The following is a 15,993-nucleotide window of genomic DNA, read 5'->3' as shown; positions in this document are numbered from 1 at the left end:
CGCCTGCAAACAGCAGAAGCCTCTCTAGAGTGTCCCACGCCCTACATAAACCGACCGGCGAGGCCGAGGCGAGTGGACGAGGAGCGAGAGTCGGCCCCCCCTCCTCGTCCTCCTCCCACTCACCACCAGCTCTTGAGACTCGCATCTAGGACCCGTTCGACCCGCGCATCTCCAGCTCCAGAGCTCGCAAGCCTGCCTCATGTGCGTCCTACGCCCTCTCGAGCGCTCCCATCCCTCCCTTCCCCGCGGCTCCTCGCCGCCTGCATGGAATGGTGCGCTGACCTCCCCGCCCTCCTGCAGAAGTCGTGCGGCATCGGTACCACCTCTTCATCTACCTCGTCATCTTCCTCGATCATCATGGCCGCGCCGCCCGCCGTCCTGAGCCCGGCCGCTCGCCTCCCTGTCGAGCTCGTCGAGATGATCTGCAACGAGCTCGCACGTCTCTGCCAGCGCAAATACCGTGCTGGCAGCTCGACCTGTCAGATGCTGCGGCGGCTACGCGACATGATGTCCGTCGCGCTCGTGTGTCGCCTGTGGCGTGAGCCGGCGCAGCTTGCCCTGTTGCGCTCCTTGCACTTCGAGACGGCCGAGGAGTGCGCCGACTTCCTGCACGCCGTCGAAGACGCTCCGCAACTGCTCGAGGTACCACGCGTCCTCACTTTCAACTTCTCGAGCCGTCGCCGCCTCGAGCGCAAACCCTTTCTCGACATGCCCGGTTACGTCGCAGTACTCCTCGAGATGTGCCGCAACGTCGAGCTCGTCTACGTCTACGCCGAGTGCGACGCCGAGTCGTCCACATTCGAGCGGGCGGTCGCCAACCTACAGCACCTACGCACCTTCATCTTCGAGTCGATCCCGGTCATCGGCCAGAGCAACAGGTGGTTCAACTCTACCGCAGCTCAGCTGCCTACGTGTCTTCGAGTACTCGTCGTAACACACGATACTGTCCACCAGAGCGTCATCTTCGAGCTGCCGTCGAGCCTCGAGCTCTTCGAGTACATGTACACGGGCGACCACCCGTCTCCCATGCTGTGGGACCTCGACGAGCTTCTCGAGTCGGATGCTCGGCCTGTCCAGGTCAAGAACATCAAGTTCCACGCCGAATGTGATCTGGTCGAGGAGGACGACGACGACGAGGACGCCGACCGCGAGGTGAGCAACGCGCTCGTAGAGAGCTTGGAGGGCCGGTTTGCCGACCGCGGCGTCGCCTTTGAGCTCCTGATTTTGGAGTGGGACACGATCTAGCCGAGCTTCAGGTGCGCCCCCTTCTCTCTCTCTCGCTTTCATTCTCCCGAGCTCACACGACCGCGGCGTCCGCAGGTCGACCGACTACACCTTTCTCTCGCTCTCCCTCCCGCGCTGGCCTTTCGCGCCCCCGACACCTGCCCACTTCTCCGGCGACGCTCGTCTTCTGCGTCCCCAACTCTGTGTACGACCCAGTTCCTCAGATCCTGCAGTGCGCTTTTGCCCGAGGTCGAAGGAGCAGTTCCCCAGAGAGAGAGAGAGAGCGAGGTCGCCTCGATCCCGTAGCGAGCTGTCGAGCGGCGCGTTCCTGCGAGCAGCTGCCGAGCATGCGACCACGAGAGCCGAAGCTGCCGAACCGAGCGCGGGCGAGCGAGATCTCGGCCGTTGACGAGACGAGGATGGCGAGCAAGAGCGTCGAAGCGAAGCGAGGAGCGAGCGCGCCGTGAGAGGCAAGCAGACATTCGCTCTCGCTCACGGCGTAGCGAGGGACGTGCAACGAGAGACGCGAGAAGGAGAGCGCTCGCCGAGAGAAAGACCTGCTCAACTCGCGCACGAACCCGTCGGTTCCAGCTCTCGCTCTACTGCTCTAGCGCCCTGACGCTCGCGCCTTCGATCGCGCACACCCTGACCTGGCCCGTCTGTCCCGGCGCAAACAGGACGCCGTTCTCGCTCGCGGCGAGGAACGCGTCGAGCTCGACGACGTCGCCCGGGGATGCTGTGGGTGCGTCGGATGCGGCAAAGCGCGGCGCGGTGTCCGAGGGCGAGGTCGAGAGGAAGGTGAGGGAGCTGGGAGGTGGGGAGAGGGTGGCGGGAGAGGAGGAGGAGGAGGATGGAGAGGTCGGGGCGGTGACGAACTGCGAGCGGGACGAGCGTCAGGAGACTGGGCGCGCGAGGACGAACGGCAGAGTGGGACGCACGACGAGGTAGGACCCGGTGACGACCTCCTGCTCCGTCTCGACCGACAGCGCGCCTCGAGACGGGCTGCCGGCCATAATCTTGGCGACGAGGCGCGCCTGGCTCAGGTCGAGCGGGTGCTGCAGGCGGGCGCAGCTCGTCAGTACGTTGTCGCCCCCCCTTTTCGGGCGAGATCGAGAGAGAGAGAGAGCGAGAGAGAGAGAGAGAGACGCACAACAGGCTGCGAGTCAAACATGGCGGCATAGAACTCCTTCTCCTTCTCCTCGCTGCGCTGGACGGCGCTCAGGTTGTCGGCCGAGGTGCCGAACAGCTCGTTGACGGCGTCGAGGAGCAGGCGCGCCGCGTTCTGGTTCGACAGCGAGAGGACGATGTTGCCCTGCGAGCTGTGTGGGTTGAGCGTGTCAGTCTCGAGGATCTCGGGCGAGAGCCGGGAGGGGAGAGGCGCGAGGGAGGGGCGGCGACGCACCTCGTCACCTCGTGCGGCTTGCCGACAGCCTGCAGGCCGCCGTAGTCGAGCTTGACGGCGGGCGCAGAAGTCGAGCCGACGACCGCGACGCCGATCGCGCCGCTCGAGACGACCTCGGTGCCGTAGAAGAGCGAGAACGGCGCGCCGTTGGGCGAGTGGAACGGGGTCGACGTGCCGACGAGGCCGGTCTGCAGGATTGCGAACGCTGTCAGAGGCTGAGCGCTCGACGAGGGATGAGAGGGTGGGGCGGGGCGCACCTTGGCTGCCGAAGAATAGGAGGAAAGGGCGGCGAGGAAAGGCTGCATGCGGTCGGCAGTGAGGGCGACGACCTCCTTGACCTGCGACGGCCTGCGGAATGACAATAGAGTCAGTCTACGAGCTCTTGAGCGGACGCGAAAGAGGGACGCACTCGACGCCGCTCAGCTCCTCGATCCCCTCGCCGGCCGCATCCCTCGCCCCGTTCGCCCGCTCCCCAAACGCCCACTTGTCGCCGCGCAAGAAGGCCTCGAAGCCCGCGTCGTCCTGCGCGTCGTGCTGCAGCTCGGGCCGGATCTCGCGCCCGAGCGCGATGTTGGGCCGGCCGGTGAGGGTCGAGCGGAACGGGATGGCGCGCTCCGTGTCGTGCGAGGGGTGGTGGCGCGCGATCGAGAGCGAGTAGAGCTCGGCGACGGTGTCGTGTCGGGGTGCGAGGCGGGCGACGGTCGAGGGCGGGAGGACCTCGGCGAGACAGCCGATCGAGGGCGACGACGACGACGAGGAGGACGACGTCTGCAACGCGGCGACAAAGTGCGGCACGAGCTCTTGCGGCGTGTTCTTGGACAGGGCGTAGAGGACTTGGCCTGGCGTGCTGGCCTTGTCCTGCGCCTCGACGTGGGCGAGGAGCGATGCCGGCGAGGGAGAGATGAGGGTCGAGCAGCGCCACAGGGACCGTCGTGGGGCGGCCTGCAACGTGCGCTGCGCCCGTGCAGCTCGTGCAAGGCTGCGCTGGAGCATGGCGGAGCTCGCAGGGGGTGGTGAGCGAGCGATGATGCCGGACTCCCTCACCGCCTCCTCTCAGCTCTCGATCGACCGTCTCGCCTTTTCGACCGCGAACGACTCGCTCCGTCTCTCTGCACGCGCTCGGAAGATAGCCAACAGTCCTTGCAACCTCGTCTACTCGAGCCCGCTCGAGACGTTTCTATCGCTCCTCCTCGGTCCCGCTCCGTCGAGTCCTTCTCTGCGAGGCGAGCGACGACAAGTCAGTCTCAGGCTGCGGGCGGCGAGAGAGAGAGAGAGAGAAGAGGCGGACGCACCTGAGAGCGTCTAGATGTCGACCCACCGCCGCTGCGGAATCTCCATCGGCTCGAACGCGACCCTGAACTCGACCCCCCTCTGCGCGAACGCGTGCGTGACGCGCCCGAGCTGCCCCTCGTCGACCGTGGCCTCGTACGCCTCCTCGTCGACGGCGAGCACGAGTTCGGGGACGCGAAGCGCGCACGCCGGGCCGGGCGCGCACCGCGGGTCGCGCAGGACGCCCTCGAGCTGCTCGAGGACCGAGTCGGGCCGGGCGTCCCACGAGATGTACTCGGCCACCTCGACCGAGTCGGGCAGGAGGCGCAGGAACCCGGCCGACGCCGCCTGCTCCGAGATGGACAGCCGCTGCAGCTTGGTGTACAGCGGCAGGAGCGCCTCGAGCCAGTCGTTGCGGTCGCCCGCGCCTGCGCCTGCGCCGCCGTTTGTGCGCCCGCCGCCGCCGCCGCCGCCGCCGCCGCCGCCGCCGCCGTCGAGGGTCGCCGTCGCAGGGAGGCGCGGGGTCGGCGACGCGACGGTCGACTCGAGGCGGAATTCGCGCAGGTTGACGAGCGTGCTGAAGGCGGCGATGGCCACGTCCGGGTCGAGGACGTGCTCCGTGTAGATGTTGAGCCGCACGAGGCTCGGCCCTGCCGCCGACAGCATGGGCGTGAGGCCCCTCGGCGCGTTGACCGTGACCGACATGTTCTCGACGTGCGACTGGACGACGGGCACGCGGTAGTCGGCCTGGCGGGCGGCCCAGGTCGGGCGAAAGTTGAGCTCAAAGTTGCGCAGGTTGGGGAGGCTGAAGGCGCGGTACACGTCGGACGGGACGGTAAAGATGGTCGTGTTGAGGCCGGCCTCGGTGCCCGGGTCGTACATCTTGAGGGCGAGCGAGACGAGCGGGAGGCGCTGGAGGATGTCGACGAAGCGGTACGTGTTGCCGAGGCGCATCTGGTTGACGAGGAGGTGGCGCACGTTGACGCACAGGGCGAGGGCCTCGGTGAGGCGGTCCGAGAGCTCGACCTGGTGGTGGTACGGGTCCGAGTGCTCGGCGGTGCCCTCGACGAGGCCGATGTGAAGGGCCGTGACGCGCTGGGCGAGGTCGGGCCTGGCGGTCGCCGTGTGGATGAAGCCGACGACCTGCTTGCGGCGGATGAGCGACACCGAGTGGAACAGGGACAGCTGGGCGGCGCGGCGCCACCCTCGACAGACGCGCGCGACCTTTGGCAAGTCGGGGCAGGTCGACGTGACGGTCCACGCGACGAGGTCCTCGCGCACCTCGCCGGCGTACATCATGGGCATGAGCTCAAAGATGCGCAGGAGGAGCTCGGTCGGGAGCGAGGCGGCCGGGGTCGGTTGGAGCATGCTGGCGTGCGTGAGGGGCGAGTAGACCGGTGGGCGCGCGGGGACGGCTTTGAGCTTGTCGTCGACCGGTGTGGCGGCATCGGGCATGCTGCGTCGAGCGCGCGCAAGGCGCGGCGAGGGTGCGACGAGGGTTGCTGGCGAGAACAATGGCGTTGGCTGCGGGGGAGGCGAGACGTCAGGCTACGAGGGCACGGGGCGACGCTGAGAGGGGAGGGCGGGGCGCACCGACAAGTCCCAGTAGCGCAGCTCGAGGTGAGCAGGGTCGACTCTGAGCTGGTGGGAGAGCGAGAGGGAGGGAGCGAGAGAGGGCGTCGGATGCGGCCGATGCGGGGTCGGCAACAGACTCAGATCTCATCTTCTCGCTCCTCTCACACCGCACCAGCGTGCGATCCTGCACCATGCTCGTCGGCCTGTGCTGCTTCCTCGCCGGCCTCGCCGTCCCTACCCTCCTCCCCGCCCTCTGGGCTCGCCTCACCGCCCGCTCGTCCGACGCCGACCTGTACGACGATGGCGCAGACGCCCTCGTCCTCAACCTCGACGAGCCAAGCACTCGGTGGTTCAACATGGGCTACTGGCCACCAGGCGAGCGCTCCTTCTCCAGCGCCGCTGCCGAGCTGTGCCGCCAGGTCGCGCGCGCTGCTCGACTCGAACCCGGCCAACGCATCTGCGTGCGCCCCAAACCCCCCTCTCTCGCTGTGTGGGTGCGCTCGAGAGGACCACAGGGCTCTGACTCGCCGCTCTGCCACCGCGCGCGCAGGAGGTCGGCTACGGCTCGGGCGACTCGACCCTGCTCCTCGAGCGCGAGTTTGCCCCCGCGGCCTACCTCGGCTTGACCTCGCTCGCCTCGCAACACGCTACCGCCGGCGAGTTCCCCCCCTCTCTCTTCGTCGCTCCATGTCGTCCCAACTGACGGCGCTGGCACTCGCAGTCGTGCGGGCGAACAAGGCGGGCCTGCCCTCGGACAGGATCCAGCTGCGGCAGGGCGACGCGGCCAAGGACCTCGACGCCGAGCCTGCGGGCAGCTACGACGCCGTGCTTGCCGTCGACTGTGCCTACCAGTCCGTCCCTCTCTCTCTCTGTGTCCTCTCTCACAGCCACGACCTGACGCCTGCCCTGCTCCCAACAGCTTCAACACCCGCCTCTCGTTCCTCTCGTCAGCCTCGCGCCTGCTCGCCCCAGGCGGCCACCTCGCCCTCACCGACCTCGTCCTGCCCTCAACCCCGCTCTCCCTCCTCGACCACCTCCTCCTCTCCCTCCTCCTCCTCGTCGCCGGCTGCCCGCGCTCCAACCTCGTCCCGCTCGACACGTACCGCGCACAGCTCGTCGCGGCCGGGTTCGACCCCGACTCGGTCGAGACGCGAGACGTCAGCGACGAGGTGTGGGGTGGGTTTTGCGGGTTCGTGAGGAGGAGAGAGGAGGGGATGGGGCGCGGGAGGGGCGTGTTGGGCGGCAAGTGGGACGGGTTGAGGAGGTACGCGAGGGTCGTCGAGTGGTACGCCGGCGTGAGGAGCGGGAGGCCCAAGATGAGGTACTGCCTCGTGTCGGCGCGCAAGGCGTAGCGCAGGTGTGCAACGGCGCCGTGTCGTTCGCGACGGAGGCGTTCTCTCTGAGCGGGAGGGTGGCAGCGAGGACAGCTTCTCTCTCTTTCGAGACGAGCGAGTGACCGTGCACGTCGAGAGCCAACAGCGAGTGACAAAAGCGAGAAAGACGCTACAACAAAGACCGACAACCACCAACCTCGCGCACGCCCCTCCTCCTCCGCCCTCTCTCTCACACCCCGCCCGTCTCGCCGCCCTCGCCACCGCCGCCCGACCTGGCCGACGTCTCGCTCAAGCGGCGCATGTAGCCCGAGCTCGTGAGGAGCGCCGCCTTGACTTTGGGCGCGTACAGGCCGCGCTTGATGCTGTCGACGACCCACTGGACCGTGCGCTCGAGGCCGTCTGCGGCGCGGGCGTGAGTGCGGGTGCGGGTGGGTCAGCGAGGCAGCGTAGCAAAGAGAGAGAGAGAGAGAGGGCGAACGCACCGTTGTTGAGCTGGTTCGGGCGCGCAACCAGGATGTTGAGGTCGTTCTCGTAGTCGAGCAGCCGCTCCTGCACGTCGTCGAGGTCGTAGTACGACGAGCACACCTGCGGGCGCCTCGTTCTCATCAGTCGTCCGTCTCTCTCCCAGACAAGCGAGAGGAAATAGGAGGGCTCGGACGCACGAGGACGTCGGCGGGCTCGATGGCCGCCTTGAGCACGACGAGCGCGTCCTGCAAGTCGCTCACGGCCGCGAAGCACTCGAGCGCGCCGGTCGCGTTCATCGCGGCCGCAAAGTCCCACGTCCTGCGTGCGTGTGCGACGAGGGCGCTGGGTTAGCTGGAAATCGTGGGGAGGCGGGACGATGTGGGGCCGCGACTCGAGAGGTGGGAGGAGGAGAGGGAGAGGGGAGGGACGAACCGCTGGTGCCAGTGCCCGAGCATGACGACCCGCTCCTTCCTCCTCTTCTTCTTCTCCCCGGGCGCCTCGCTGCAGGGCTGGCCGGACGGGAGCGCTGGGTCGTCGTCCGGGTCGGCGGCGGTGCGTGTGCTCGAGGGCGAGGGGCCAGCTGGGGGCGCGGGTGGTGCGAGTGCTGGTGCTGGTGCTGGTGCTGCTGGTGCTGGCGCTGGCGCTGCAGAGCCCGGCATCGTGCGCAGGCGAGGTCGAGAAGTGATCGAGGCGGAACGACAAAGGCGAGGCCGCGGCCGACGACGTCGAGCAACGTGGGACCAGCGCGCTCGAGCAGCTGGCGGAGTGCCGTCGCGCTTGTGGATATAAGCGAGCGTCGGTGCGGCTTGCGCTGGCAGCACGAGGGCGGGAGCAGGCCAAGCTTGGAGCTCTCGAGGTCGACTCGCCCGACTCCGCCGCAGGGTCGCCCCGGCCGACAGCGGCCCGACCGCACGCTGGCGACGCTTCCTGCAGGCTTCTCTCGGGCGAGCGGGACACTCTCGTGGGCGAGCCTTTGGCGCTTCACAGCGAAACAGCGAACGAGAGAGGCGCCAGCTCAAGTCGCCGACTCGTCGCTCGGGCCGCCCGTCCGCTCGCGGTCCAACCGACAGGCGCGACGGTCCGCTCTGCAGCCCTCGAGTGCGCACTCGTGTACGGTGACGACGACGCGCTATTGCGAGGGCCGAGCAGTCCGTGACGAGCACGCTGCGGCTCGAGAAGGGCGTGCTCGAGGACGACTGGGTCGCCAAGGATGAGCTCGCGGCACGCGCTGTCGGCGCATGCTCTCGAGGGACGCGGACGAGGAAGGAGAAGATAGGCCGAATGCGTGAACGAGGTTGCGACGAGAGCTACAGCTGCGAGGAGGACACCGGGGGGTCAGTGAGGGGCGCGAGGCGACCGAGAGAGAGAGAGGGGTGGACGCACACAACAAAGACGAGGCACGAGAAAGAGAGACACCGGACGAACGACGAATAGGGCGGGCGCACGACGCGCTACCGGAACTTCTTCTTGCCCGGCCTCGCCTCGTGCAGCTTGACATAATCGACCGAGCCGAGCACGTTGTGCTTCTTTGTCGCCTTGCGCCGCTGTGCGCCCGACAGCTTGTCGTTGCTGCGGTCCTCGTCGTCGTGCACGGCCTTTTTCGCGGCGCGCACCTTGTCGCGCAGGCCGCCCTTCTTCTTCTGCTGCGGCGCACTGGCGGCGGTGCTGGAGCGGTGGTCGCCCTCGAGGGCGGGCTCGAGACCGTCGTCGGCGTCGTCGTTGTCCGAGTCGGCCTGCTGGTGCTGCTGCTGGGGCCGGCTCGAGCGGGACGAGGCCTGCTTGCCGACGCGGCCGGGGACGGACGTGTTGAAGAGCGGGATGGCGAGGGGCGCGTCGGCGTCGTGGTCGGGCGAGGCCGAGCGCGAGAGGGCGGCGGGTGCACTCTGGGCGTTGACCTTTTTAGCGACGCGGTCTGTTGCGAGCGGGGAGGGGGGAAGGGGAGCGGGGGAAGTGAGCTCGAGGAGAGGACGAGGAGGAGAGGGAGAGGGAGAGAGAGAGAGAGCGAGGACGGACCTGCTTTCGAGAAGCGCTTTGTCATCTTTGCGCTCCTGCCCATGGTGGCTCGTGGTGAGGTCGAGCGGGATTCGGAGAGTCGCGGTTGGCGGGAAAAGGGGAGCGACGAGGCGATGAAGTCGCTCCACCCTCTCGACCTCGTGCCTACCTCGCCATCAGCTCCTGCTGAGCTCGTGTGCCGCCAGAAAGTCGTCAAGCCTGCTCAGCAACCACCTGAGCGCGTCAGACTCGGACCCGCAGCTCGTCGTGCGTCCCCTCCCCTCCCCCTCTCTCTCGATCCTCACCCTCGTCCAACTCGCTCATCGTCACTCACCTTTGTGCGTGCATCGACACAGGTCCATGCTGCAGCGCTACACGGCACAAGCATGCCGCTGCGCCTCGACCTCGACCGCCACCACCCCGTGCCGCCACTCGCTCCCCACCATCGTCCCTCGCCGCTCCCACTCCAAGTCGGCTCCCTCGTCCGCCACCGCCCATCTCGCCCGAGAACTCGAGCGCCCCTTCACCTACACGGCCCCGCTGTGGCGCTCGTCGGCTCAACCCGCCGCCGATCACTGGTTCGGCGCCCTCCGCCCCGGCTGGACCGGCTGGAACCGCGATTCGAGCCCGCCCACCTCGTCGATCCAGTACTCGCGTCCCGACCCACCAGAGCGACCACCACCTGCGCGCTCCACCGCGTCCTCCCCTCGAGATGAGCCGCCTGCCCCACGCGCCGCCGCCGCCGTCGACGACGCCATGGCCTCGCGCCTCGCCGCCTACTTTGCCGCGCGCGGCCCACGCTCGACCCTGTCCCAGTTCCGCGACGAGTTTGGCGACTACCTCGCCGTCGCGACAAAGGCCGACATGCCCCTCGTCAAGGCCATGGTCCTCGAGGACGCCATGCTCGCCGACCTGACGGGCGCCAGGCGCCGCCGGCACCTCGGCATGGACCGGTTCGCGACGCCCGAGGGCGCACACGAGGGGGGCGAGATGCAGAGGGTCGTCGAGAGCGGGAGGGCGAGGCCTGCGGTGGCAGAGGTCAGGGTCGAGCGGGACGAGGTCGAGCGCGCGCCGCGCAGGAGGGAGGGCGAGGAGAAGGAGGTCGCGCTGCGGCTCGACGCTGGCGAGCTCGCCGCAGCGAGCGAGACGGTCGACGCGGCGGAGGTGTCGCTCGAGGCGGAACTCGAGGAGCTCGATGCAGCGGGCGCGGCCGCGCTCTTGCGCGAGTACGCCGCCGGCCGCTCGGACTCAACGTCGAGCGAGCGCGTCGCGCTCGCGTGGGACGCCTTCAGCGACTCGGCCGACCTCGCCAACTCGACGAGCGACCTCAAGCTCGCCCTGTCGCTCCTGGTCCGCCTCGCCGAGCCACCCGCCGTCGCCGGCGCCCTCCCCACCTCCTCCACCTCGCCCGCCGACCTCCCCCTCGCCCTGCGCGTCCTCGACTCGCTCCTCGACGTCTTCTCCGACGATGTCGTCGCGCCCAACCCGACCGGCGACGGCGTCTCGAACGCGGTCCCGCACGACGCGCGCCTCCAGGTCGTCCTCCTCCGCACGGCCGCCACCGTCGCCCTCTCGGACGACTTCCTCTCGCTCGCCGTCCGCGCCCTCGAGGCCCTCGCACGCGTGCGCGACGCGCACCCGGCGCTCGAGCGCTCGCCCGAGACGGGCCGGGACGGCGAGCTGCTCGAGGGCGCGCTCGAGCAGGGCCTGGCGAGGCTCGCGGACGAGCGCCACGAGACGTACCGCCCGTCGACGCTGCGCGAGGAGGGTGAGGGCGGCGACGCAAAGGGCCCGGCGCTCGTCGCGCTGGTGGCGTCGCTCCTGCGCGTCGCCGCTCGGTGGGCGCCGCTGCCTCGCGCCTCAGCCTCGTCCTCAACCTCCTCCTCTCTCTCGCCCTCTTCCGCAACCTCGCCCGCCGCCCCCGTCGTCCCGGCCAAACTCGCGCCCGTCCTCGCCTCGTTCGCCGACGAGCTCGCGCACCGGTACCGGTGGGACCTCCTCGCCGCGCACTGGGCGACGTGGTCGGCCCGCGGGTGGATTATGCCCCGGTGGCACCTGCGCCTCGCGAGGTGGCTCGCCGGCGAGGCGCCGTACTCGACGTACCCGCTCGACGACCCGTCCGCCGCCCCCGCCACCAGCGCCGTCAGCGCCGTCGCCACGACGACGCCGCAGCACTCGACGCGCACGGTCCACCCGGCCGCCTTTACGCGCCTCGCGCTCGCGACAAGCGCGCACCTGCAACGCGGCCTCGTCGCCGGCGGCGCGCGCGCCTGGACGCCCGACGAGCGCTGCGACTGGCTCGACCTCCTGAGCACGTCGCGGGCGTCCAACGCGCGCACGCGCACCGCCGCGCGCCGGTGCGCCCTCGCGTGGCACGCCGCCGCGCCGCCCACCTCCACCTCGGCCGCGCCGTTCGTCGTGCGCGCCGGGACGCTCCTCGCGCTCGTGCGCACGGCCTTGCCGCCCAACGTCAAGGGGTGCGCGGCGTCGGCTGTTGCGACGCGCGCGCGCAGCGAGGCGTCGTACCTCGTCGGGGCGCACCTGGCCGTGCTCGCCAACAAGGCGTCGCCGTACGCGAGCGCGTCGGGCGAGATTGCCCACTTTGACTTGACGACGCTCGCGCAGGCGTACGGCCTGCTCGGCGACACGGCGAGCGCGGCGCAGGTGTCTCGCCGCCTGCTCGAGCAGAAGACGGTGCCGGACCGCAAGGACGTCGAGACGGTCCTCGTCGCCCAGGCGACGGCGACGCCGGACAAGGCGCTCGAGCTCGTCAGGACGGCGGCGCGGTTCGGCATCATGGTCGACGTCGACATGCTCGAGGCCGTCCTGCGCGCCATGCTCGAGGGCGTCGTCGAGCGCTCGCGTCGAGCCTCGTCGCCGCCGACGTCCTTGCCCCCGTCGTCGACGGCTTCGGCCGACGCGGTCGTCGCCCGCGAGCCCGCCGCCGACGGAGCGCAGCGCGCGTGGCACGAGCGCAACCAGGTCCTGCAGGGCATGCTCGACCTCGCCAAGGAGCTCGGCCTCGCCCCTCACGACCGGCGCCGCCTCGCCCGGTACGCGCACGACTTCCTCCCCCTGCGTACCCACGCCCTCGCCCCGCCCGGCGCCGCCCCGCTCCCACTCGGCGCGCCCGACATAGCCGCCACCGTCCCGCTCAACGACTCGCCCGCCGCCGCGCACGCCCAGCTGCGCGCCGCCCACGCCGACGGCGACTACCGCGCCGCGTTGCGGGTCCTGCGCCGCGCCGTCGAGCGCCTCGGGCTCCGCGACGAACGCGCGCTCGGGCTCGCGCTCGGGGCGTGCACGGCGGCGCTCGCGCGCGGGCGCAGGGCGACCGAGGGCGACGAGGTGCGCTCCGCCGCGAGGGGCATCATCGACGTTGCGCTCGGGCCCGTGCCGACGCTCGTGCAGACGAGTAGGGGGCTCGACGTCGTGCTCGAGTGGGTGCGCAAGGTCGGCGACGTCGAGGCCGTCGAGGCGCTCATGGGCATCATGCGCGAGCAGGCCGAGGTCGGCGGGCAGGGCGAGCCGATCGCGCCGAGCGACAAGATGGTCGAGAAGACGGTGCGGTGGGCGGTGGCGCAGGTCGGCAAGGAGGAGCTGCTCGCTCGCGAGGGGTGGCTCGGCGATGCGACGAGGAGGACCGTCGCCAAGGCGCAGCGGTAGAGCGCGCAGTCGGCCCTACATGTTCGCTGTCGTTGTATAGCACGCACGCTCGCACACATGCACTCTCGAGCCGGTGAGAGCGAAAGAGAGAGCAATCCATTGCGAGAGAAAGTACAACAAAAAAGAACGGCACAGATCTGGTCAGTCGTCGTCCTCGTCCTCCTCGCTCGCTCACTCGGCCCTCGCCTTGCCCTTGGCCTTGGCACTCGTACTCGCCGCAGCCGTCGCGCGCACCTTCCTCGCCCTCGACTCGAGCCCCTCGACCTGCGCCTTGCCGCGCGCCTTCTCGAGCGCACGGGCCGTGCGCGTTGACGACGAGACGAGCTTCTTCTTCGGCACCGGCGCCGGCGTCGACCGGGCGGTCGCCGAGGAGGAGACGGATGCGGCCCTGCTGACGGTGGCGGTCGAAGAAGAGGAAGAGGCGGCGGGGAGGACGGGCTTCTTGGTGACGGCGGGAGGCAGCCACGCGCTCGTCGGGGCCGGCGCCGGACCTGCTGCGACCGCGCCAGCGTCGACGACGTTCGTGACCGCCTTCAGAGGCGCCGAAAAGGGCGTGCTCGGCGCAGGTGGGAGGGCGGCGAGCTTGTCCTCGACCGACGCCGCCGAGCGCCCGACAGCGGCGGGAGCGGCCTTGACGGGGCTCAACAGCGCCAGATTCGCGACGCGGCTCGACGTCGTACGCTGCAGCGAGCTGACAGGGCGCCTCGACGCCGAGGCGGGCGCCACGAACGCCGCCGACCGGCGCACAACGGCGGGCGACGACGCAGGCGCGCCGGCCGCAGGCGACGCAGCGGCCGAGCCGAGGTGCGGGCGCCAGCTCATCGGACGCTGGAGCGACGCCTGCAGGTCAAACTTCTTGCGGCCGAGGTGCTGCGGCTGCGACTCGGCCTTCTTGGGCGGCGAGGCGGGGACGAGGGCCGTGCGCGAGGCGGACGCGGCGGTCGAGGTGGCGAAGCGAGGGAGGGTGCTCGTCGAAGGGGTGGCGAGCGTGCGCGTCGAGGTCGACGGGGCGAGTGTGCGGAGGGACGAAGAGGTCGGGAGAGGAGGAACCGGCGGGCGAGTCGAGGTCGACGACGAGGACGACGAGGTCGTGAACTTGCGCACGGCGTTCTTAAATAGGCGCGAGGCCGTCGAGCCGGACGACTTGGCTGCTGAAAGACACCACGAGTCAGGATCGACGTTTGCGTGGCGGGCGAGGCGAGGGAAAGGAGAGAGAAACAGGGACGCACGCCCGACGCCCAAACTCGGCCTCCTCCTGCTCAAGCCCACGCCGCTCGCTACCTGGCTCTTCCTCCTCGCCTTGGCCAGCTCCATCTGCCGCTTCTTCTGCGCGCGCTCCTGCTCCTTGCGCGGCAAGACGTCCTCGCGCACGTCCTTGAGCCCGCCGCCGCCACGCGCCGGCTGCGCCGCCGTGCGGAGCGACGCCGAGAGCGAGACGGCGCCCTTGAGCGCCGGGGCGGCCGACCAGCCGTCGTCGCGGAGCGCGGCGACGAGCTTCTGGTCCGTGACGGCGCCGGACGAGCTTGACGTCGAGGATGCGGTCGCGGTGCTCGACGCGAGGCGGCTCAGGCCGAACGGCCTCGACGTCGACGGCTTGAGGCGCTTCGGGGCACGCTCGGGAGCGTCACCTGCGGCTGCGACTGCGGCGGCGCCGATCGAGCGCGACGAGCCCGAGCGCGCCAGGCCCGCGAGGTTGCCGTTCGACGACGACGACGCCGGCAGCGCGCGCTTAGCCGCCCAGTGCGTCGTGATCGAGTCCATCCTGTCGAAGCGGCGCTTGTGGTCGAGGTCGAACGCCGCTCGGCTGCCCTTGCTCGGCGAGACGGGCCGCGTCGAGGAGGCGGAGCCGAACAGGGTCGAGCCGCTGCGGGGCAGGGGCGCAGCCGCGCGCGACTCGGCGGCACGGCGGTTCATCTCGGCGAGGATGCTGTCCATTGTCGAAGGCGGTGGTGCGGCGTCGACGGCGACAGGTTGGTCGGCGTGGGCGGACGAGGTGGAGCTGGTCGAGGCGAAGAGGGTACCGGGCATGGTCGACGAGAAGGTAAAGGTCGACGCCGGCGGTGCGGCCGCCGTCGAGGGCGAGCCAAAGACGAAGGCCGAGGTCGTGTGGGGCACAGGAGGCGGCGGCGAGTCGAGGGACGTCATGGTCGTGTCGGCGACGGTCGAGCGGGACGAGACGAGGCGGATCCCGCCGTCGTCGTCGTCTTCTGCGGCCGAGTTCTCGTGGTCGTCGTCCTCGCTCGTGGCGACATCGTTGAGCGCGACGAACTCGTCACGGGGCGGGTCGGGCTCGCCAGGCGAGTCGGGTGCCGAGTTCGGCTCGTCGTCCCTTCTGCCCGGGTCGACGAGGGCGCGAAGGAGCGTCGCGCCCTTCTCGCGGATCGTGCTCGCCAGCGATGTCGCCGAACTCGAGCTCGTGAGGGTGCTTGGCGCCGAACCGGTCCCTGTGAAAGCGGTCGAAAGAGTCAGTTTCGGCGGTGGGAGCGAGGAGAGAGAGAGAGAGAGAGAGAGAGGGTGGGACGCACCTCGCACGCCGAGCTCCTCCAGACCTTGAGCAGCAGGCATAGCTGCACCGTCAACGATAGCCCACGAGGCCGTGCTGGCATCGCCCGGCTCTGCGCTGCTGCGGTCCCACCCTCGCTCAACGATCAGGGCGCCGTGCTGCTGCAGGCGGCTGACGAGGTCGGTGTTCTGCGGAAGGGTGTGCAGAGAGTCAGTCGGGTATCCCCTTGGCACCCTGCAGAACTGGCGGCGCACCTTGCCCGAGCCCTTGAGACCGAACCTACGGACGAGGGCGAGGAGCTGAGGGCGCTTGAGCGAGTGGAGGGCGGCGTCGTTGCGCAGGATGGCGACCTCGGGGTCGTTCATGGCGACTGGTGCGCAGCAGCAGAGGCTGGTGAGGGCGCGAGGTGGTCGAAGGACGAGAGGCGGTGCTGGTGTTGAACGATTTGGCGACAGCGGCGACTGCTCGTAGTGGAGCTCGCGAGGGTGAGTAATGCTCTCCTTGCAGTATCACCTGGCGTACTGCGCTGTCGGAAGCGGGCCAGAGAGAGGGCGCGACACGAG

The 15,993-nt window shown here is 69.8% G+C and overlaps 7 protein-coding genes across 7 annotated transcripts; 3 read left to right on the top strand and 4 right to left on the bottom strand.

The window, feature by feature from the left end:
* Positions 1-199: 199 nt before the first annotated feature.
* Positions 200-1,245, top strand: RHOBADRAFT_46156 (uncharacterized protein; the record flags this gene model as incomplete). The annotated part of the gene is made up of 3 exons (XM_018414730.1): positions 200-205; positions 301-878; positions 957-1,245. 3 exons carry the CDS (start codon positions 200-202, stop codon positions 1,243-1,245), a joined length of 873 nt encoding a protein of 290 aa, XP_018269111.1.
* Positions 1,246-1,764: 519 nt separating this feature from the next.
* Positions 1,765-3,619, bottom strand: RHOBADRAFT_55297 (uncharacterized protein; the record flags this gene model as incomplete). Its single annotated transcript, XM_018417776.1, has 6 exons — positions 1,765-2,099; positions 2,163-2,279; positions 2,375-2,543; positions 2,627-2,814; positions 2,884-2,974; positions 3,036-3,619. The coding sequence occupies 6 exons, from the start codon at positions 3,617-3,619 to the stop codon at positions 1,824-1,826; spliced, it is 1,425 nt and encodes a 474-aa protein (XP_018269110.1). The 3' UTR covers positions 1,765-1,823.
* Positions 3,620-3,928: 309 nt separating this feature from the next.
* Positions 3,929-5,350, bottom strand: RHOBADRAFT_46154 (uncharacterized protein; the record flags this gene model as incomplete). Its single annotated transcript, XM_018414729.1, has 1 exon — positions 3,929-5,350. One exon carries the CDS (start codon positions 5,348-5,350, stop codon positions 3,929-3,931), a length of 1,422 nt encoding a protein of 473 aa, XP_018269109.1.
* A 311-nt stretch (positions 5,351-5,661) lies between these two features.
* Positions 5,662-6,822, top strand: RHOBADRAFT_46153 (uncharacterized protein; the record flags this gene model as incomplete). The annotated part of the gene is made up of 4 exons (XM_018414728.1): positions 5,662-5,931; positions 6,021-6,130; positions 6,229-6,321; positions 6,390-6,822. The coding sequence occupies 4 exons, from the start codon at positions 5,662-5,664 to the stop codon at positions 6,820-6,822; spliced, it is 906 nt and encodes a 301-aa protein (XP_018269108.1).
* A 1,898-nt stretch (positions 6,823-8,720) lies between these two features.
* On the bottom strand, positions 8,721-9,325 carry RHOBADRAFT_46151 (uncharacterized protein; the record flags this gene model as incomplete). Its single annotated transcript, XM_018414727.1, has 2 exons — positions 8,721-9,181; positions 9,283-9,325. 2 exons carry the CDS (start codon positions 9,323-9,325, stop codon positions 8,721-8,723), a joined length of 504 nt encoding a protein of 167 aa, XP_018269107.1.
* A 296-nt stretch (positions 9,326-9,621) lies between these two features.
* RHOBADRAFT_46150 (uncharacterized protein) lies at positions 9,622-12,927 on the top strand (the record flags this gene model as incomplete). Its single annotated transcript, XM_018414726.1, has 1 exon — positions 9,622-12,927. One exon carries the CDS (start codon positions 9,622-9,624, stop codon positions 12,925-12,927), a length of 3,306 nt encoding a protein of 1,101 aa, XP_018269106.1.
* Positions 12,928-13,098: 171 nt separating this feature from the next.
* RHOBADRAFT_55292 (uncharacterized protein) lies at positions 13,099-15,795 on the bottom strand (the record flags this gene model as incomplete). Its single annotated transcript, XM_018417775.1, has 4 exons — positions 13,099-14,075; positions 14,157-15,371; positions 15,453-15,618; positions 15,685-15,795. The coding sequence occupies 4 exons, from the start codon at positions 15,793-15,795 to the stop codon at positions 13,099-13,101; spliced, it is 2,469 nt and encodes an 822-aa protein (XP_018269105.1).
* Positions 15,796-15,993: the final 198 nt, after the last annotated feature.

The sequence above is a fragment of the Rhodotorula graminis genome (assembly GCF_001329695.1).
Source record: "Rhodotorula graminis WP1 unplaced genomic scaffold RHOBAscaffold_12, whole genome shotgun sequence".
Taxonomy (NCBI): Eukaryota; Fungi; Basidiomycota; class Microbotryomycetes; order Sporidiobolales; family Sporidiobolaceae; genus Rhodotorula; species Rhodotorula graminis.
Note: the sequence above shows the minus strand (reverse complement) of the source record. Positions and strands in the feature narration are given on the sequence as shown.